Here is a 23,298-nt window from a genome sequence, read left to right on the forward strand (position 1 = left end):
CCTTAAGGTCAGAAGCCTATCCCTCCCTGAGTTGGGGACCAACTCCCACAAAAGGGAACCCCAGTATTGAGGCCTAACCCTTCTCATTTGGAGTGCCCTCTCAAAGGCCCCTAGCCACTTATCTATGTCATCCCCCTCTACATAAGCAGGAACCACCCCCTTGGGTAATCTGGGGCAAACTCCCCCACCCATGGACACCTCAGCTTCTTTATCGCTGCTTCCATCTTTTTTTTCTTTGCTTGCCCACTTCTTTTTTTCTAGGGCAAGCTTATCTGCCTCCAAAGCTATGTAGGCTAGCTGGGCTTCCAGCTCTCTCTCCCTGATGGATGGGTTCTCTCCTCCTGAAAGGACCCCCTTCCTACCACTAGCTTTGGGTCTGCCCCTAGTGACTGTATTTACTGAGGACCGTTCCTCCTCTTCCTCACTTGGGGTCTGATGCCTTCCCTCCCCTGAGTGGTTAGAGTTAGCATCTTCCTCTTTTTCTTCCTCCTCTGGAGCTTCCTCTGTCTCTACCTCTTGGGCCTCAGCCCATGCTGTCAGGGATGTGATCAGGATTTGCTTCCTGAGATCAGTGGTTGCAGGCAACCCTCTTTCAATACACAACCCCCTAAGCTGGACTACTGTCAGTGTGGGTAGGCTAGCCAGATCAAGCTCCATGGTTCCCTAGTTTTGTGTCACCAAAAACTTTTTGCAAAAATTGGAAACAAGAATTTAGAAAAATTACAAAAATCCAATAATTGAAATTAATCCAAATTAATTTTTTAAAAAAATTAAAATTAAAAATTAAAAACAATTTTTGCACTAGGACAATTTAAAGGATTTTTAATTTGTTTTATCTAAAACTGTAACGTGATATTGAACACAAGTACAGGATCCCGTCGCTGCTTCCAATTATGTTGGAAAATGGGTTATTGGTAGGGCAGGTAGGTACCTACACCTAGCAACAAGCCACAAACCTCCACAAAAGTACAGTTAGGTCTCAGTAAATTAATCCCAGCTCTACCCTTGGTAGCTTAGCATTGAGCGTCAAGGCTTAACTTAGGAGACAAAGTGTAAAGCATTCAAATATCACAAAACAGTAATTAAATAAAACACAGGAAACAGTTTAAAAATCCAAAACCAATTTATAAAAATAGCTTATATTTTTATCTTTAAAATGACACAAAAATGATTAAAATCGGTTCAGGGGAACCGGAGATATGAATTTTTAAAGTATTATTATTTTCTAGCGCATAGAAACAAAAAGCGCCAATCGGGTCATCTGGTTGCACCAGGACCGGGACAAGGTCAAACTTTCAGGCCGACCGCGATGGAGCCCTGCTCGGATACAGGTCGCGGGAAGCCTCGGTTAAAAAGTTACCTTCTGACTTAGTCTTTATTTTGAAGTTTTTCTTCACCGGGACGAACCTGCCAGTTGGATCCGACCTCCTGGAGCCCTTGTCCGGATACGCGAAGTCGGTTTCCTCGGTGGTGATTTCTACCTTCGGACTTAGTCGTTTTTTCGAGATGAAAATCCTTCGACCGGGGTAAACCTGGATCTTGATCCGACGTCCGTGGAGCCCTTCTCGGATACGATGGCTGGAAGGTCCCGGTCAACTTTTTACGTTCGGACTTAGTCTTTTTTTTTTGGATGTTTTTCTTGACCGGGACGAACCACGAAGTCAGGCCGGGTCGCGGTTGAGGCAAGCCGGCTAGAATTTCCGCGTCGAGTCGGTCACTTTATGGAGCTTTTTTCTAAAATTTCTCCAATCTTTTCCAAACTTCTGGGGCTTCACCCAGATGTTCTTTTAAGGTTCTTTTGGGGTCCACAGCTCACCCCAAGGGTCCAGAAGTTCTGTGATGGTCCTTGGGAAGTGCGGACTTCAACTCCCAGAGTGCACCTGGCGCAAACTCCTTTTTGGCCACTGGACAGTGGTCAGCTGGTCACTTTTTCAGGAGTTGGTGCAGGGGACTCTGGTTAGCAATTTTTCACCTGTAGCAAACAGGGAGTCCCTCCTTGAACCAGTGGAAGCCAGGCAAAGTCCTTCTTGTGGTGAAGCCCAAGTGTGCAGCTGGTGCAGTCTTTCTGAGTGCAGGGTCCAGGTGCAGGCCAGGGGTCCAGCAGGGCAGTCCTTCTTCTCCTTGTAGTTCTTTCTTCTTGAAATTTGGTGGGGATCTGAGGCGTGGGTGCAGGTCTGCCAGTTTTATCCTTGCTCCTGGGTGAAAAGCAGGGGGGCCCTGGTCCTCCAATCAGGGACAGGGTCGTCCCCCTGTGATGACCACTTCCTGGGAAGTGTGGCAAAAATCCATCCCAGAAGGCAACAGTCTCTAAAAATCCAAAATGGATGAATCTGATTTTTAGAGGAGAGATCTGGCTGAGCCCACCCACTGGTGTGGCTAAAAATCATAAACACACCCCTCTCCTGCCCTCTCCTAATCTAATCAAGGGGGCACCTAGCTGTCTGGGGTTGCAGGATGTGGGGGTGTTGCTGGGTGCTCCAGATGTCCTTCTCTGCCTTTGAAGACCAGTTTGGCAGCCCTCCCCCTTCCTGCTTCACCATGTGCTGAGGGGAGATTCTCTCCCCCAAGCACATTCCTTTGTGTGAAGTCAGGCCACTTCACACCTCATTAAAGTAGCCTGGCAGAAGCTGCTGCAGGCTGGCCAATCAGAGCACAGGAGCAAAAACAATGCAGAGCTGAAATTGGCAACTTTTTAGGTAAAGTCTAAACTTTTTACCTGCACTAGTTATATTAAATCCAACAACTGGAAGTTGTGGGATTTATTATAACAATCAATTTGATACCAAATTCTTGGTATGTAACATTTAAGGAGACTTTAAAATTTAAAATAAAGTCTGCCCATTCTAGCCTATGAAGGCCATTTACTTCAATGAGGGAAAAACGAATTTGGCTGTTTTTACCTCACCAGGGCTTATAAATCTATTTTTATAAAGTCCCTGCTTATAGTTACATGGCACCCAGCCCTAGGGGCACATAGGGCACACCTTAGGGGTGACTTATATGTAAAAATAAGGTAGTTTAAGACTTTGGAAGTACCTTTAATTCCAAAGTCGAATTTGCATATAACTTTAATTTAAAAGCAGCCAGCAAGGCAGGCTTGCTTTTAAAATGACACTGGGCACCTCAGCAATGCACCTAGGTGTGCACCACCTATGCTGTGGTCCCTAAACCTACATGCCCTACCATATACTAGGGACTTATAGGTAGGTTAACTTAGCCAATTATAATTAGCCTAATTTGCATATCCTTTTTACACAGAGCACAGGCCCTGGGACTGGTTAGCAGTACCCAGGGCACCATCAGAGTCAGGAAAACACCAGCATAAAGTGGAAAATGGGGGCAAAAAGTTATGGGGCCTCTGCAATCAGCCCCAGTTTCTCACATTTAGTCTATTTAATCGAACAAAAGAGGGTTTTTTTTGTACAACAAAAAATGAGAAGTTCACATATTTGAAGGTGCACTCATATGTGAGAATACAGAATAAGTCGACTCTTTAAACTAAAATATTTGAATGGGATCACACAATTTGAGACCCATGTATGGGTCAAGTACATTACAGTTAGGTTGAGTAAATTATTTAAGTTACTCAACCTGCAGGTCTAGTAAAATATTTATGATTTTTCAAGGCCTGCAGTAATAAGTCTAACTAAAAAAGTGACCCTTTGCTCTGCTTGGAACTAGCAGCAATGCCTAATTCGTTTGGGGATTTGCAATGCTAACCTGAAAATAGAAGTCAATAGAAGTCTAGAGTGTGCTGTTTGATTTGCTGGCGCTCAGAGAAAAGAGATGCAGCACTGTGTAAAGAGTGTTCTCCTCCAGAAAGTTTCAATTGTTTAGATCAGTAAAAGAGCCGTCACGGAGGGTAAGAGTTAATGATTGATACAGTCCATATTGGTGAATGCTATAACTTCAATAAGAATCCATTTGTGTGCCTAGTACTGCTATTATTGCATTTGTATTGTAGCTGTTAGGTTGAGAATTACCTTGATTCACCTTACATAAGATATTGCTGTTCTCTGTTGCTGCTAAACTTGAGTTTGTTGGCTATATTGTTGTACCTCAAATTAAATTACTAGTTGTGTGGTTGGATTTACTGCTGTTGGTACTTTTGTTGGGATTGTGTACATCACTTGACATAATTAGCTGTGATGGGACTGTGCTTAAATGGGATGGTAGCTTTAGCAGAATACATTTTAGTAACAGACTCCTCGAACATCCTTATCTAGAGCCAGGCTAATATAATGTCAATCCACATCTGCCATGATTTAGCCACCAATATGAGTTATTTCATCATTTACAACAAGGTGACATATGTATGGCGTGGCAGATGACAATCGCCCGCTGCCCATTGCGTGATACATTACCCATTTGTAAATATCATCATTCAAGCGCCACATACACCACAAATTCAAAGGTCAAACATTTGAATTCTTAAATGCAATGTTTAATGTAAACTGACAAATAGTGTGTACTTACCACGAGCTGCAGTATGCATTGTGGTAGGTGTTGATGCACTTGTGGCTGGTGAGCTAGGTACTGTGCTTGTTACAGTTGATTGTGTAGTTGACATTGTTTGCTCCGTGGATATAATAGAAGTCACACTAGAAACAGTTGTATGGATACTACTTATTGAGGAAGAAGTTGTTATTTTTGTTTTGCTTGTTGATGTAACAGATGTAGCATTTGTGAGCAATGCAACCAGGGCTGTAGTAGATACACATGTCTTTGACATTGTTTGGTCTGCCGCTTTGATTGAAGTTAGATTAGGAACAGTGATGGGGATTTTGCTTTCTGTGGATGCAGTAGTTGTGTTAGATTTTCTCGCGGAAGTGCCAGAATGAACACTTGTAATTATCATGACTGGAGCTGGAGTAGTTACTGCTATAGTTGACTTTGTTTGGTCTGTGGATTTAATTGAAATCATATTATGAACCGTTGTGGGAATTCTGCTTGCAGTGGACAATATAGTTGTGTTTGTTTTTCGTCTTGTAGTCATAGAAAGCACACTAGTAATCAAGAAATTAGGGGTTGTGGTAGAAACTGTTGCACTTGACTGTGTTTGGTGTGTGGAATTGAATGAAGTTGTGTTAGGAACGGTCATGAGAGTTTTGCCTATAGTTGACATCATTGTTAAGTTTGTTTTGTTTGATGATATACCAGAAGCAGCACTAGTAAGCATGGCATCAGGAGTTATGCTAGTTCCTGCAATTAATGGAGTTGGATGTGGGGTTTTAATTAAAGACATATTAGGAACCATGATGGAAGTTATTCTTACAGGTAATGTGGTAGTGATGTTTGCTTTGCTGAGCATTGTGCTAGAAATAGCACTGGTAAGCAAAACAGATGGAGGTGTGGTAATCACTGCCATAGTCTGGTTTTGGGTATTATTTGAAGTTACATTCAAAACTGTGATGGGAATTCTGCTATCTATTGATGTAGTTGTTATGTTTGTTTTGTTCATTGTGGTAGTGGAACTAGCATTAAGTAAGATGTCAGGTACTGTGCTAGTTAATGCTGTAGTTGACCTTGCTTGGTCTAGAGTTGCGCCTGAAGTTACCTTAGGAAGTGTTATAGGAACACTGTTTGCAGTAGATGCTGTAGTTTGGTTTGTTGGGCTACTAAATGTACCAGAAATACTACTGGTTGGTAAGATGCTGGGACCAGTGGTAGCTGCTACAGGTGCTGACTTTGTTTGGTCTAAAGTTTTAATTGAAGTTATATTAGGAACTGTGACAGATATTTGGCTCATAGTTGATGTATTTCTTGTGATATGTTTGCTCAAAGATGCATTAGAAAAAACACTAGTTAGTAAGATGATGGGCACTGTGGTAGTTACAGCTATAGTTGACTTTGTTTCGTCTGTAGCTTTGTCTGAAATTAAATTAGGAGATGTGAAGGGATTTCTGCTTATTTTTGATGTGGTAGAAGTGTTTGCTGTTCTTGTTGATTTAGTAGAAGCATTACTGAACAAGAAATCAGGTGTTGTAGCTGCTCCAGTAGTTGAATTGGTTTGGTTAATAGCTTTAATTGATGTTACATAAGGATATGTGATGAGGGTTTCGCTAACAGTTGATAGTGTACTTTTATTTGTTTTTTCTGTAGATGTTTCAGAAATAGCAGTAGTAGGCAGAACATCACTGGTCATGTGAATTACTGAAGCAGATGGCTTTGTTGGACTTATGATTTTAATTGAAGTTACATTTGCCAATGTGATGGGGATTTGGCTTGGTAATGGACCAGAAATAGCACTAGTTTGCAAGGCAACTGTGACACGAGTTGTTTCATGCCTAGTTGATGTTGTTTTATCAGTGGTTTTAACTGACGGTGCATTGGGTACTGTGATGGGGATTCCGCTAACTGTTGATGCCCTTGTTATCTTTGGTTGACTTGTTGTACCAGAAATGACACTGGTAAGCAAAACAGATGGAGCTGTGGTAGTCACTGACATAGTCTGGTTTTGGGTTTTATTTGAAGTTACATTCAAAACTGTGATGGGGATTCTGCTAACTATTGATGTAGTTGTTATGTTTGTTTTGTTCATTGTGGTAGTGGAACTAGCATTAAGTAAGATGTCAGGTACTGTGCTAGTTAATGCTATAGTTGACCTTGTTTGGTCTAGAGTTGCGCCTGAAGTTACCTTAGGAAGTTTTATAAGAACACTGTTTGCAGTAGATGCTGTAGTTTGGTTTGTTGGGCTACTAAATGTACCAGAAATACTACTGGTTGGTAAGATGCTGGGACCAGTGGTAGCTGCTACAGGTGCTGACTTTGTTTGGTCTAAAGTTTTAATTGAAGTTATATTAGGAACTGTGACAGATATTTGGCTCATAGTTGATGTATTTCTTGTGATATGTTTGCTCAAAGATGCATTAGAAATAACACTAGTTAGTAAGATGATGGGCACTGTGGTAGTTACAGCTATAGTTGACTTTGTTTCGTCTGTAGCTTTGTCTGAAATTAAATTAGGAGATGTGAAGGGATTTCTGCTTATATTTGATGTGGTAGAAGTGTTTGTTGTTCTTGTTGATTTAGTAGAAGCATTACTGAACAAGAAATCAGGTGTTGTAGCTGCTCCAGTAGTTGAATTTGTTTGGTTAATAGCTTTAATTGATGTTACAGAAGGATATGTGATGAGGGTTTCGCTAACAGTTGATAGTGTACTTTTATTTGTTTTTTCTGTAGATGTTTCAGAAATAGCAGTAGTAGGCAGAACATCACTGGTCATGTGAATTACTGAAGCAGATGGCTTTGTTGGACTTATGATTTTAATTGAAGTTACATTTGCCAATGTGATGGGGATTTGGCTCGGTAATGGACCAGAAATAGCACTATTTTGAAAGGCAACTGTGACACGAGTTGTTTCATGCCTAGTTGATGTTGTTTTATCAGTGGTTTTAACTGACGGTGCATTGGGTACTGTGATGGGGATTCCGCTAACTGTTGATGCCTTTGTTATCTTTGGTTGACTTGTTGTACCAGAAATGACACTAGTAAGCAAAACATTGTGGGTTGTGGAAATTGATGCAGTAATTGATTTTGTTTGTTGCATGGTTTTAATTAAAGTTATATTAGGAACTGAGTTGGATATTTTTTGTACAGTTAACATGGACATTGTGCTTGTTTTGCTCATCAGATTGTCAGAAATAGCCCTAGTAAGCATTGTGGCGGGAGCTGTGGCAGTTATTCCTGTTGTTGACTTAATCTGATTTGTGGTCTTAACTGAAGTTACATTCACAGTTGTGATGGGGATTCTGCTGTCAGTTGCTTCAATTGTTATATTTGTTGTGCTCATTAATGTATCGAAAGTAGCAGTAGTTAAAAAGTCGTTAGGTGCCTTGGTATTTACTACTATGGTTGACTTTGTTTGTTCTGTGTCTATAACTGAAGGCATATGAGAAACCGTGTTATGAATCCTGCTTCCTGTTGATGCTGCAGTTATATTTGTTTTTTTTGTTGGTGTTGTAGAAATACTATTTATAGACAAGCCATCAAAGGTTGTTGAAGGTACTGCTGTGGGTGACTTTGTTAGATCGGTGGCCTTAACTGAACCTGCATTATTGACTGTTGTTGTCAAACTGCTTTGGTCTGTAACCTTACTAGTGGTTACTTGTGAACTTGTAACCATGGTCCTGCCTACAGATGACTTAGTAGGAATAACAGTTTGGTTGAGAGATGTACCAAAATCAGCATTAGTCACTATTGCTGCTGCTTTAGAAAGTGTGACAGGGATTGAGTTTACAAATGAGGAGTTAGCTGTGTTTGCTTTGTTTGTTGGCGTGACAGTTCCCATTGGGGTTGTGATAGCTGCAGCTGGTATTGTAGTGCCTCCTTGTGATTGTGAACTAGCTGGACTCATTGTAGATTTGATTATGCTGCTCTCTGTTGCTGGCATATTTGAGATTGTTAGGCTCATCATTGTTCCAGAAATCATATTAGTAGATGTGACAGGGAGTGTGTTTAGTGGTTCTGTTCTTGGGCTTGTAGTTGCACTGTATCTGACATGAATATCGGAGATGGGGTCTGTTCTTACAGTTGAGAAAGTAGCTTGAACTCCCTGATTTTTAGGTGTAACAAATGGTGTTCACACTTTGTTAGGGTATGCAGTTGTCGACTTATTATTGTCTCCTTGTGGCTTGGAACTGACTTTAGTGACTGCAGATGAAATTAGGCTGGGCTTCATGGGTGGTGTAGGAGAGAGTACTTCATTTAGTGACACAGCAGGAGATAAACTACTTGCTGTGGTTGAGGTTGTGCTTTCTGTGGCTGATACTGTTTCTATGGTTAAGTTGATTCCATAAGTGACATAATTAGCTACAATGTGAGTTTTGCTTGCAGTTGAGGTGGTAGCCCTATTTATAGCAGAAAGTACATTAGTAATAGACTCCTGGCTTGTGATCATTCCTGGAGTTTGATTGATTATTATTGATGTAGAGTTTGCAATGTTCACTGCTGAACTGGCATTGTTGAGGTCACTTGTCACCTTTTTACTGCTGCCACTCATTGTCAATGCTAGAGTTTGGCTTGTGGTTGCTGTTTCCGGGGTTGAAATCTTATTGCTGTGAAATGATGTTACAGCAGCTCCTGATGCACTACTGCTCATCGTGGTAACATGGGCATCAGTGAACGGTGATGATGTTGTCTCTTTTACAATTTCATGTCCTTTTGTCTCTCTGGCCCAGACATTGGTCCCTTGAGTGAAGATGGTGCTGTTTGAAGATGTCATTGTTGAGCTCCCATGGCTATTCAACAACACTGATGTGCCTGTTTAATAAAAAATATTGCATATTAATAGATGCATTCTAATATCTGGATTACAACTGCTATGGGATACCCAAAACTGTTCAGCACTTTTTACAGGTGCTCATGACCAGGTGCCCATGCAAGTAATGCAAACTAAGGTTTTTTGGTAGACTATCGAAAATAAATCAACAAAGTTAAAGGTAAATGGAAAAATTCTTATTAACTGAATTTTTACAGTAATTTCAACAACTGCTCAAAAGTTATATCCGAAACTGCTCATAGCTTTGTGTCTATTTCTGAATCTATGGCGCTCATTACAACCCTGGCGGTCTTTTTTTGGCGATTGTACTGCCAACAGGCTGGCGGTACAAATCGCCATATTATGAGCGCCGCGGTCGCACCGCCGAGACCGGTGGTTTCCTGCCATTGTTGTCCCGGTGGGATTATGACTCCCGGTCCCGCCAGCCTGTCTATGGTGGCTGGCGGGAAGGGTAGTCGCGGGGCCCCTGGGGGCCCCTGCACTGCCCATGCACTTGGCATGGCAAGTGCAGGGGCCCCCAGGCACAGCCCCACCCTGGTTTTCACTGTCTGCACAGCAGACAGTGAAAAGCACAACGGGTGCAGCTGCACCCATCGCACGGCCGCAACACCGCCAGCTCCATTAGGAGCCGCCTGTAATGTTCCGGCTGACATCCCTGCTGGGCCGCCGGGCGGAAACAGAGTTACAGAGTTTCCCAACGGGGATGTTGTAATGCGGCTGGCGGTTTGCGGCCATGTAGGCGGCCGCTCGGCGGTTCAACCTTGGCGGGTGGCTTCCGCCACCCAGCCAAGGTGGTAATGAGGGCCTATGCCTTCAATTGCTCAAACTTTCTGTTGCATTCTACAATGATGAATACTTTGCGAATGTGGAAAGAAATTCAAGAATATGACAAAGTTCTATGTCCCAGAATGCCAAATTATGAATAATTTATGGCATTTTCTGCATCACCGTTAATGAGCTCAAAGGTGGAAATGTTCAATGTAGTTGGTCTCATAACTCTTGTATTGTGAATGAATCCTAAATTTCCAGAAATGACACTCTCATATAGAGATTGGTAGGCTGCACATCGTTTGCTATGGCAGCAGCAGGATGTTCACCGCAACGCTGGCAGACTGTCTTAGGCCATATTTACAGTCTCCCTTTGGGATATGGAGAATTCTGTGCCATTTGAAAAGCCACTGCCTGGGGGGCACCACTGAATTTACTAGAGCTTTGTTGTGCAGGGACCATGGTCACTGTTCCATTTCAACAGCGATTTTTGCTTTCTGAAAACAAACTCTCAAAGCAGAGTTTCTTTATGAAGAAAAAAATATTCCTGACAACATAAGAGTCTGTGGGGTAATTTATTTGCTTTCCTTTTTGGGACCACCCAGCTTTGCCTGGTGTTCCCAAACAAGAATAAGGGGCATATTTATACTCTGTTTGCGCCGGATTTGCATCATTTTTTTTTACGCAAAGCTAACTCCATATTTATACTTTGACGCTAGACCCGTCTAGCGTAAAAAATCATGGAGTTTGCGTCATTTTATAGCGTGGACACCTACCTTGCATTAATGAGATGCAGGGTAGGCGTTTCCACGCATAAAATGACTCTAAGGCATTTGCGCCTTATTTTAGCTCCCGTGCAAAAATGACGCACGGGAGGGGCGGACCTTAAAAAATTATGCGCAGCCGCATTTGCGTAATTTTTTAACGCCTGGTCAGGGCAGTCGTTAAGGGATCTGTGGGCTCGGAAGGAGCCCAGAGGTGCCCTCCCCTGCCCCCAGGGACACCCCCTGCCACCCTCGCCCACCCCTGGAGGACACCCCTGGATGGGGGGATCCATCCCAGGTAAGTACACGTAAGTAGAGGTAAGTATTTTTTTATATTATTTTGAGTGGCATAGGGGGGCCTAACTTGGGCCCCCCTACATGCCACTGTGCCCAATGTCCACTGGGCATGGCCATTGGGCAGTGGGACATGACTCCTGTCTTTGCTAAGACAGGAGTAATTTCCATGGTGGTTGTGCGTCATAAAATGATGCGAGTCAGGTTAGCGTCAACATTTTTTTGACGCACAACCCCCATTATTCCCTACGCCAGCGCTGCCCGGTTCCCGTCATTTTTTTTTACGCTAACCAGGCAGCAGCGCCGGCTAGCGTCATTCCATAAATTAGCGCAGTTTTGCGTCAAAAAGTATAAATATGGCACTAACTGTGTTGTAATGTTCTAACTTGCACAAATGGCCCATGCTCTGCCAGCTGAAACACAGCAGTTCCCCCTACCCTAAATAGAGCAGAGGAATCATGTGTTTGGCTGACAAGGTACTCTGCCATGTTTGTGGTGAGTACCCTGTCTACCAAATTCTAAATAAGGCCTTCAGTTACTAAAAGCCTGATTTAGATATTGATGGCCGGGTTACTCTGTCACAATGGGGACGGATATCCCGTCTGCCGAAATCTAAGTCCCATAGGGAAAAATGGGATTTAGATTTCGGTGGATGGGATATCCGTCGCCGTTGTGGCAGAGTAACCTGTCCGCCAGTAGCTAAATCTGGCCCTAACTCTTTGCTATGAGTAGCAGTAACTTAGTGGCAAATTCATAAAATAGAGGAGTAAGACCCTGGTCACTAAATATGTGCTTTATTATCAATCTGAGGAATGCGCCTATGCAATCATGGCCTTCTGATTACTATGAGTAAAATACTCATGTCATTCACAAAAGACTATAACTTTGTTTATTTTTTTCAAATTTCTTTATTGGCATTTACTCCTATTGCAGTAAACATGTACAGAGGTTTGGATTGTAGGCATTGAAACAAACACTGTGTGTTGATAAAGGTACCCCCATCCCCATTCGATCATGTCAGATAACCATAAACAAGATATAAAGTCATGACACTTCAAGAGGGGTAAATATGCATGGTGTAAACAGGAGCATAGTGTATCCAGGTAATCGAAGTATAAGCCAATAAGCATCTTTTACAACATATTAAGTCAACAATATAACAATGACCATTAAATAAATGTAAAAAAGGACTGTCTGGGTAGTGTGTTAGGACGGATGCTCCGTGTCCCTTTTTGGATCTGGGGTCAGTCGGGGGGGGTCTGGGCGCAGGACGGAACCCCACCAGGTGTGCCCCTTTGGAGGGGGCAGCAAGCAGGCCCCTGTGTTCACATGATCACATGAGCTGTGGTCAAAAGGTAAATAACCCAATGGAGTCATATGTTGTGTCAGGTTTGTACAGAGGGGAATAATCAAGTCATTTGCAGTGCTATAGAAGCATCATTTATCTTGACAGGGGTGCATTTTATACATACATGTCCCATGTCCTGGCCATATTATTACCACCTCGAGATCTCAGATTATGCAGCATGGCTTCTGCTATCATCCATTTATGGGTCACCCGAAGCCAGCTGTCAATAGTGGCGGGTGGGGCATTTCCCAGTTCATGGCGATTAATGTTTTGTAAAGGACGGTCTCCAAGTCAAAAAATTTCAGATAATGTTTGTTGTGTTTAGGGCTTGCCAGAACCCCTAGCATAGATATGAGCGGGGTTAAAGGAATCTGAACATCTATAATTGTGGATATCAGTTCCATTAACTGGGTCCAGGCATTAGCAATGGAGGACATTCCCAGACCATATTCTAGGTCACACCTAAGGCACCTGGGGAGCAGCAAGGGAATAATTGTGCTTCAGCAGTGTGGTGTGAGATAAGTCTGGTGTATATATGTGAATTACATGTATTTCAAGTGTGCACTTTGGGAGAGTTGTTTGACCTGTTCTAGGGCCAGGTTCCATTGCTTGAGGGTAAGTTCCGAGCACGGACAGTTGTCCCATCTGATTTTACTCTGAGACATGGGACTGCCATTACCTTGTTGCAGAATTGTATAGAGCAGGGGTTCCCAACCTGTGGTCTGGGGACCCCTGGGGGTCCGCGAAGCCACCTCAGGGGGTCCGCAACAGCTTAGAAAATTAAATAATATTAAAAGATTTGTTCCCAAGCTTTCAATATTCACTCAGTGAAGGGTCCCCGGATTCCAGTAATAATTCATTGGGGGTCCCCGGGTTCCAGTAATGATAAAGTGGGGGTCCACAGAAGTCAAAAGGTTGGGAATCACTGGTATAGAGGTTCAATATAGCTCAGCGGGCTAGGCCTAGGCCTAGACCTTGTGTTAGAATGTATTGCAGACCTAGGTGTGTTGGGGGTTCGGATGACCCTGGGGGACAGATGTCCATGATTGTTGACCTGATAGCAGTGTGAGAAAGGAAGAGGCCCTCCCCAATGCCATATTGTTCCTGCAGGTTATGGAAGAGGGTCAGAATCCCATTCTGGTACAGGTCACATATTTGGGTGAGTTCAGCTTCTTCTAATGGTGCAGGATCATGCATTTCTAGCAATTTTTTCATGTTCAGAAGTCCCCTTAATGGTAGCTGAGTCACGTATGGTGTTGGTGTGCGTTTGGGATGAAAGTAGCGAGTCCACATGAGTTTGGCTGTGCACATGAGTTTCCCCTTTCTATCATTCGGTTTATCAGGGGAGAAAAACCATCCCAGGAGATTCATATCTCTCATGTCTGGAATACCAAGTCCCAATTCCAATAAAGGGCTTTGCAGGACTGACAATGAAACCTGTTTATGCTCCGGTCCCCACACAAGGGCTGATTCCAGAGTGTGCAGTGTGTGAAAAAAGGATTTGGCTGGGACCCCTGGTAGGGCAGCAAAGAAATACAACAGTCGTGGGAGAATCAACATTTTGACCACTGTTTCTCTGCCCATTGAGGATAGGGGCAGGCACATCTAAAAGTGCATGGATTGGTGGATGGAGGCAAAGGCTTTCCCATGGTTAACATGAAGCAGATCTCTGTCTTTATTGTAGCTAGTGAGAGAGCGTAGTTTAAAATATTACATGTTATAGATGTGAAATGCTTATGTTTAACAATGCTGCATTAATAATTGAAATGTATTTATAAACGTGGAGAATTATTCACCTGTGTAAACTAATGTCAACTAGAAGAAATAATCATTTATAATTGTGTGCATTATCACGTATAAAACCGCATTCATTAGAACTCGTACATCTTAAGTTAGCATGAGTTGCGAATTAGCTGTGTAACTCTCATATTAAAAGCGTTTTTTTTTCTGTTTCTCCAGTGTGCTGACTTGCAAAAGACCATGACCCAGCGATTGTTCTTTTTCCTCACTTATTCGCTACAATGCCCAATTCTCCCATTCGCATGCTAGTAGCTTTTAGTATAAATTATGTGACTTCGAAACAAACATGGACACTTTCAAGGACAATAAAGCGAGGAGAAGAGAACTCTTGACCCGAGATGTGTGCCAAGGAGATGAAATAACCCCGGATATGCCACCTACGAAAAACGTCAATTATGAAGACCAATTAGGATTTAGGAAGATATCATGAAATGACAAATGCATTACTTAATGTATAATATGATTGGTTACCAATAGTGGGGTGTAGTGACTGACCAATAGAATCGTGGGGGAATGTATTTTGGGAAAAGGGATAAAAACCCATGACACAGGAGACAAGACGCATTAGGTAGGGAATGATATCGATTGCATCCAGAAACTCTGTCACTCTATTTGGTGACTTGAGACTAGACAACCATACTTGCCCATAGACTGCCCCGTTACACTTTCCTCCTTAAGGGAAGAGTGTCCCTTGCCTTTACTTAGATAGACTGACGGTGATCTAACTGATGTCCTGAAGACTGAAGTGAAATATATTTTGATGCTAACTTTTGACAATGTTATTGACATATTGATTGGCTTATTGATTGGTTATCTCGTCTTACGGAGTCTCACCACTGGGCCCAAAGATTCATCGACCTAAAACGAGTCCTGATGTGTATAAATTAACATAGACGGACGCGTTAGCAGTTCTGGTAGCAGAGCGACGGTTTGGACTTTGGGGGCCCTAGGACGGAGTTTTCATTGTTAAATTTGTTTTCTGTGATAATGAAATTTGGTGAGACGATGAGTGGCTAGGTTCGCCATGGCTTTCCTGGGATCTCGGAGCGTGCCTGAATGAGTTGGGAATGTTCTCGGCGCCATAGTATGTGTGGATAGGGTCTTTGCGCATATTAAATCTTATGCATCTTGCACTTGGTTGTGAAAAATGTGTGTGTGTCTAGGACAGATTAAGTGTTAATTAGAAGGAGTGGGCGTACTCCACAGTATGAGAGCAGGGAAGTCGGCGTACTTCATGTGAATGTAGCGCTTATTGCTCAAAATTATCCACGTGGTTGGTTGTTGTATACGGACCTATTGAGGTCTAAGACTCCGGAGTATGTTGGTAAATATGGTTTATGTTGTAATCTGTGCGGTTTAATAGGTCAATCGGGCGTGGTTGACAAGTCAAGTTCGAGTTATAATGCATGTGTGAAACCTTCGATGGAGATTTGACGAGTTCTAAAGTGCACTAGAAGGAGTCATTGACAAGTCGAGAGTAGGATTTGCAGGTCGAATTGTGCTTGCGTATGTGGGAACTGAGAAGGAGAAAGTAGCGGCCGAGGCTTCAAGTGAAATCTCTGTAAAGTTCTGAAGCGAATGTGTTACCCTTCCTGTAGTAAACCGGCAGATTTGTGTTGTCATTTAAGGTGCTTGAAATAATTCGCATTAGTTTGTATGAATTATAAGGAGTTAGTGAGGTGTAGACAAGCCGCAAGACTTTGTCAGCCGCAGTATGAGTGAGTGTGACGTCAGTGGTGCCGCGCTGAGATAGGTCAGATGCCGAGAGGGGTCGTGCACGGATTGGCTGCCGTCTGTGAAAGGCAATAGGTTGAGAAAAGGGTAGGTGAAGAGTGTCCTGGGAACTAAGCCGTTTTTCTGATCAAATACGAAATAAAAGAATTGCAAAATGAATTTTGTTAAGGCATTCAAAAGCGCTTTGAAAGGAGATGTATATATTGTAGCAACCGATGGGGAACCTACACCACCTGATAGTACTCCAGCTTATACAGTTATGGAGGAGAAGGGTGTTGCACCTTGTTTATGGATGAAACAATGGCGCAAATTAACAGAGAAAGAGGGGTGTCTAGCGTTTCCGGAACATGGGACATTCAATCCAAAGGTATTAGAAAATTTGAGGTGGATGTTAAGTACGCAGAAACCACCTCCGAGACCGGCACAATATGAGGCTTTGGCGATTTGGGACCTGATGGCTCTTAAACATAGGCAAGAAAGGTTCCACAGAAGATTGACAAGAGCAGAAAAATCCTATGCAGAAGCTAGATGGGACAGTGAGAATAAAATGTGGAGACGAGGAATAGTAGATGGGTTAAAGCTGTTTCCAGCAATAACACAGGGAGAAGAGACACAGGGAAAGAAAGCTTCTTGTAAAACCGACAAGGATTCAGGAAAAATTAAAGAGAACAAAAGGTCCTGGGAAGAAGAGGATGATTCAGATGATGAGGCGTTTATGGATAGATTGTTGCATGATCGTCCACCACCGTATGCAGTGAGCAACAGTGTTCCGAGCACTAGCTTGGATCATGGGAACCAGACGCAAGAGAAGGGAGTTACTGATACGGTACAGACTAGTGATACAGCCTTGATACAGAATGGTGACAGTGTACCCACTGCACCAGACTTACAGATACAGTAGCAGCCTCCACCGCAGATAAAAATAATTTATCCTGATGTTCCAGTGTTTGAGACTACTACAAACTTGGTGGTGCTGCCAGACCCGATATATACAAAGCCAAGGCTGATTCAGATTGAGTCAACCCCGAAGCTAGTGTCTCAACCGCCACAGCTGATACCTGGGTATAACCCTGTAGCAGGACCTCCATTAGTACCCGTACCAGGTACATTAGAACAGACCTATGGTGTTGCAGCTCCCAGAAGCTTGGGACCAGGTCAGACACCTGCCGCTATATCACTACCTATTACTGTCGGTCCCCCGGTGCCGTTATATACACAAGAGAAAACAGGGACATGTGAACAGGGAGTTATGACTCATGAAGCAATAAGAGGAGGGCCTATTAGAACTCCACAGATAATGGCCCAAGAAGGACAGGTATGTGAACAACAGAGACCCTTAATGGACCTTAGTCCAATAGGGGCACCTCTTGAAGCAATGCGGCAAGCAGGGTTGGGAGTCTTGACTCCCTAAACTATGAGCACGAATACCTCTCACACTCCAATGATACATGCAGGGAACATTTCACTGCAGGGGTTTACAGTACAACAGTTAAATGAGTGGTTAGAGAAAACTTGTGCTTCACAAAAGACTACAGTGACCACAATCGATCCTGAAAAGGAAAAACAAGATGAATATCTGAATATCGTACGATTAGGGACAGAAGCTGCTGAATTGGTGGAAGGAACTATGGGAGTGAATAGGTTGGAATCATACACTGAGGCAGAATTGAGGTACTTACGCCCTAGGATTACCAAAGAGGTAGGAAAAGTACATCAGAGATTAACGAATTTGGCAGACAAATACAATATTGATATTGGCAACACGAAACATTTGAAAAGGAGCTATAGGTTAGATTTTGACACTAAAGAATTTGAACACATGAGAACTGCAGGCATGAAGACACACCTGAAAGAATTGTTGCAAAGTGCACAAATTTGGGGAGCACTAGAGAAATGGGAAGGCCGGTGGGCAAAGAAAAGAAATAAGGAAAAGGGAGATGGCCCAGGGTCTAATGAAGTAACAACTACACCCAATTTAGACACGGTAAAAATCCTACCCATGAGAGAAACAGCTGGTGGTATCTTAGTGCATGTGCCTTGGTCAAGGGGAGACATTTTGTCCTTTACGAATGATTACCCTAGGTTAAGAGAGAAACCGATCGAGTGGTATCAACAGACAGATAGATTCGTGAAGCTTGCAAAGTGTCTTTGGGAAGACTTGAATACCTTATTTGAGATCATTGTTCCGCCAGACTTGTGGCTCGAGTGCAAGAGAGGGGTAGATTGGCCCACGAAGGAGCCGGCAAGGGATAAGGTGACTGGAGCACCTTCTGAAGAGGTGATGAAATATTATCATAAAGTTATTGAGTTTTTGAAACAAAAGGTGTCGCCGAAGGTGACTGATTGGCAGAAAATCGACCGGACTTCGCAAGAGGTCAAAGAATCAATACATGCATATTATGAGAGATTGTTGAAAGCATTCAAACATTACAGTGGTACTGAGACAATCGAACCGAAGGACATGAATCATCTTGTGTTTAGGTTTGTCGAAGGGCTGAGACCAGAGGTCAGCCAGATGATTAAGAATCATTTGATCTGTTGGCAAGCTAAACCGACTGATGAAGTGTTACAGTATGCGAAATACTGTAGTGATGAAATTGAGTTGAAGCAGAAAAAGTTGAAGGAGAAAGTGATGGTGATGCAGATAAGAGCTGCACAAGCTGGAAGTCAGGGAAGTGGTGTTCAGCAGATGATACAACAACAACCGCAAATGAACGGTGTGTTTCAGGCACAGCCGAGAGGTAGAGGTCGAGGTTTTGTGAGCCGTAATTCGGATATGAATAATGATGTCATTCAAAATGACGGGCAGGTAGTGAAAAGAATGTCACCATGTCATGCGTGCGGGGGCATGGGGCATTGGAAACGGGATTGTCCGAATGTGATGCAGAATGGTACAGTTCAGCAGAGCATTAATGCCGGTACACTACAAAATCCACGAGGTCCAAGGATGAGACACCAGAACCCGAACTTCCAGAATAATTTGGTGCAAATGCCAGGGGTACAACCCATGCAGCAAATGCAAATGCCGCGTTTCCAAACAGTGTCAGTACAACCAATGCAACAGCAGATCCCTATGGTGCCTAGACAGCAAATGCAGTTACCCCTAGCTCCGATGGGACAGCAACAGGTGACGCTTCCTCAGCAGGTCACAGGCCAAGTAACAAACCAAAACAACACTGTACAACAATTCCCATTACGAGGTGAAAGTGATATGAATGAGGAATGGTCAGACGACAGCTCAGACAGCGAAGAGTGTAGGCTTGCAGCCTCTTTAGAGGTAGATCAGAGAGGCCCATATGTAGAGGGAAAGGTAATGGGCTATAAGGTTTCATTCTTAGTTGACACAGGAGCTACGCGCTCTACAGTTCGTAGTGTAGAAGTACCGAGATTACCTCTTTCAGGGCGCACCATACGAGTGGTTGGTGTGGCTAACCAGTACCTGACAAATCCAATCACTGACCCAGTACAGGTTGAAATTGGAAATTTCCAAGGCCTGCATAGGTTTGTTGTATGCGATTCAAGTCCAGTGTCCTTACTAGGAAGGGACTTACTATGTAAGACCAAATGTTCAATTACCTGTTCCAACGATGGAATAGAAGTTCAGACAAACAGTGATGATGAAGGAGATGAGGGTCAATTCATAGAAGGAGGAGAGACAAATGAAGATTACCCTCTAATTACTCTATTCCCAGAGTTTACTTTGATCGATCTACCTTCTGATCTGCAAGGGTATGTAACAGAGAAAGTGTGGGACTTGACTGGAAAAGAGGTTGGATTAATCAAGGGAGTAGGGCCAGTCAAGGTGCAAATAAAGCCAAATGCAGTGTTCCCACAAGTACCACAATACCACATGACTCAGGATGTCCTCATTGAAGTGACACAGATAATTGCAGATTTTCTCAGACAGGGAGTTTTGAAAGAAGTTTTGAGCAGTCCGTGTAACTCACCTATTATGGGTTTAAAAAAGCCCTGTGGAAAGGTTCGAATTGTGCAGGATTTGAGAAAAATAAACAAAATTGTGATAAAATGCTGCCCTGTGGTACCTAACCCAGCGGTAATAATGTTCCAGGTTCCTTGTGATGCTGAATGGTTTACTGTAGTAGACTTATCACAAGCGTTTTTCTCAATACCTCTACACGAAGATAGCCAATTTTTGTTCAGTTTCAAATTCCTGGATAAGGTGTACAGTTGGTGCAGAATTCCTCAGGGGTTTTCTGAGTCACCATCCATCTTCAATCAGATATTGAAGAAGGATTTGGAACCTCTTGTGCTGCCTTTTAATTCGACTCTTGTGCAGTACATTGATGATTTGTTGATTGCATCCAAAACCAGAGACAGCTGTAAATACGATACCATTGCATTGTTGAATCATTTGGGAAAGAATGGACATAAGGTGTCACCTAAGAAGTTGCAATACTGTCAGAAAGAAGTGAAATATTTGGGGCATCTGATTGAGAAAGGGTCCCGAAGAATTTCAACAGAAAGAATAACAGCTGTTTTACAAATGAATCCCCCAACAACAAAGAGAGATGTCAGGATGTTTTTGGGAATGGTGGGTTACTGTCGCCAGTGGATACCCAATTTCTCGATCATCTCAAAACCCTTAATAAAGTTGACAGGAAAAGAGGTCAAAGACGAACCATACACAATCACTTTGACAAAAGAAGAGCTTGAGTCATTTTTAGAGCTGAAGGAGTGCATGTGCAGGGCTCCAGCACTGGGAATGCCCGATTATGAGAAACCTTTTCTGTTGTTCTGTCATGAAAGTGATGCTTGTTCTTTGTCTGTTTTAACACAGGTCCACGGAGATGCAAATCGCCCTGTAGCATATTTTTCAGCTACTTTGGACCCTGTTGCAGCAGTCTTACCGGGTTGTTTGCGAGCAGTCGCAGCAGTTGGTCAAAGCCTTTCACAATGTGAGGGCATAGTCATGGGATACCCTTTGACAGTATTGGTTCCACATTCTGTCGAAATTCTGTTGACCCGAACTAAGACGCAACACATGACAAATGCACGACTTACTAAATATGAGACAATTATTTTGGGGTCACCAAATGTTACATTAAAAAGATGCACTGTGCTGAAACCGGCAACTCTACTTCCCAATGAGAATACAGAAATCAAAGATGGGGAAGAATTTGAGCATGATTGTCTTGAGGTGACTGAGCTCTGAACCAAACCTCGCCCAGACATACAGGATACCCAGTTAAAAGAAAATGACTGCATTATGTTCGTTGATGGGTCCTGTCTAAGAGCTTCAACAGGAACATTGAGAGCTGGTTACGCAGTATGTACTATATCTGGCATAGTCGAGGCCTCTTGGCTTGAGAAAGTGTTTTCTGCACAGGTGGCAGAATGAATAGCTCTTACAAAAGCCTGCCACGCCGCTGTGAATTTGAAAGTCACAATCTATACTGACAGCAGATATGGATTTGGAATTGTACACAATTTTGGCCAACTCTGGTCGCAGAGGGGTTTCATGACTTCCTCTGGTTCACCAGTGAAAAATGGAGAACAAATAAGAGATTTGTTACATGCGATTCAGTTACCTCTTGAAATTGCCGTGGTGAAGTGCAGTGCTCACACCAGATCACAAGACTTTGTGTCAATGGGGAATGGTTACGCAGATCAAGTTGCAAGATTTTGTGCATTAAACTGTATATCATTTAAAGAGCAGTGGGAATTGTTACCACAACCTGAGAACGACACAACCTTGAGTCTAGCATTGCGAGTGGTTGATACCTTAGACGAATTAAAGACATTACAAAGTCGTGCTAGCAAAGAAGAAAAACTTTCCTGGCAGAAAATGCAGTGTGTACAAAGAGCAGATGATATGTGGGTTTCAGAGGAAGGAAAGCTGGTTTTGCCAAATAATCTTCTGTCACAATTTGCCTGGTTATATCATGGGCAGGCACATTTAGGAAGAGATGCCATGATCAGATCTTTTAAAATTGATTGGTTCAATCCAAAATTCAGACATGCCGCATAAATTACTTGTCACAGGTGCGTCATCTGTCAGCAGATGAACGCTGGAAAAGGAACAGTGGTAACTTTGAGCCACATTGGAAGAGCTGGAGGTCCATTTAACAAAATGCAAATGGATTTCATTGAAATGCCTGTTTGTGGAGCATTTAAGTACGTGTTGGTGATTGTGTGTGTATTCAGTCATTGGATTGAGGCATACCCCACACGTAGGAATGACAGTCTTACAGTTGCAAAACTACTACTCAGAGAGTTAATACCAAGGTTCGGGTTTCCGGTTTCTATAGAATCAGATAGGGGAAGACACTTCGACAATGAGGTGATCAAACTTCTGTGTGCAGCACTCAACATTGAGCAGAAGTTGCACTGTAGCTATCGCCCTGAAGCATCAGGACTAGTTGAACAGATGAATGGTACCTTAAAATCAAGAATAGCAAAAATGTGTGCAGCAACAAACATGAAGTGGCCAGATGCGTTACCTCTAGTACTGATGTCTATGAGAAACACGCCAGATAAGAAAACGGAACTGTCCCCCCATGAAATCCTCATGGGTAGAGCAATGAGGTTACCAGCGGTACCTGAAAATGCACTAGTGAATATTACAGATGATATGGTGTTGGATTACTGCAAAGGTTTGGCTGACGTGATTCGCTCTTTCTCTCACCAGGTGGAAGCTAACACATTGCCGCCAATCGGCGAACCAGGACATTCTTTGCAAACTGCCGATTGGGTGGTTGTCAAGAAGCATGTGAGGAAATCGTGTCTTGAGCCACGTTGGAAGGGGCTATATCAAGTAATACTGACTACCACTACTGCTGTGAAGTGTGCCGGGGTTCCCAACTGGATACATGCCAGTCACACAAAGAGGGTAACGTGTGCTGTTGAAGAGGAACTTGAAGATTCCGGTACAGGAACTTCAGGAGGAGAGGTCTCAGAGACAGAAATCAGTCAAGAAAGATCTGAGACTGTAGGAGAGCCCACTGAGGACAGCCTTGTCCCTCAAGCTGACAGTGAGTTCGAGAGAGGTGACAGAGAGCCTATCTCAGTTGAGGCAGCAGGAGAACTAAGACAAGGAGAGGTTCTCCCAGAAGTAGACGAATACAATTCGGAGCCTGAGTACAGTGTAGAACTGGAAGACGGCAGAGAGAGAGCAGTTGAACCAGTTGCAAGTCCGTCAAGAGAAAACACCATATCACAAGAGGAGGGTGCTGTTCAGCGTCCTGAAGGAAAACACCGAAACAAAACACACAGAGGTGATAATTGGCCAGACAAGCCACATTTCAGAATAAGGGAAATAGCAAACGAGACAATAATAGAAGAAAGCGATA

General features: G+C 43.1%; 2 protein-coding genes across 2 annotated transcripts in view; both read right to left on the minus strand.

Annotated features, from left to right (window-relative positions):
* Window positions 1-8,431, minus strand: part of LOC138265051 (mucin-4-like) — a 183,506-nt gene extending 175,075 nt beyond the window's left edge. Inside the window, exon 1 of the mRNA XM_069212599.1 lies at window positions 4,477-8,431. Coding sequence (XP_069068700.1) covers window positions 4,477-8,431 — 3,955 coding nt within the window. The remainder of the gene's footprint in view (window positions 1-4,476) is intronic.
* A 150-nt stretch (window positions 8,432-8,581) lies between these two features.
* LOC138265053 (putative per-hexamer repeat protein 5) overlaps window positions 8,582-23,298 on the minus strand; it is a 52,357-nt gene continuing 37,640 nt past the window's right edge. Inside the window, exon 23 of the mRNA XM_069212600.1 lies at window positions 8,582-9,261. Within this exon, the coding sequence (XP_069068701.1) occupies window positions 8,582-9,261 (680 nt within the window). The remainder of the gene's footprint in view (window positions 9,262-23,298) is intronic.

Source organism: Pleurodeles waltl, chromosome 11, assembly GCF_031143425.1.
Source record: "Pleurodeles waltl isolate 20211129_DDA chromosome 11, aPleWal1.hap1.20221129, whole genome shotgun sequence".
NCBI classification, from domain to species: Eukaryota; Metazoa; Chordata; class Amphibia; order Caudata; family Salamandridae; genus Pleurodeles; species Pleurodeles waltl.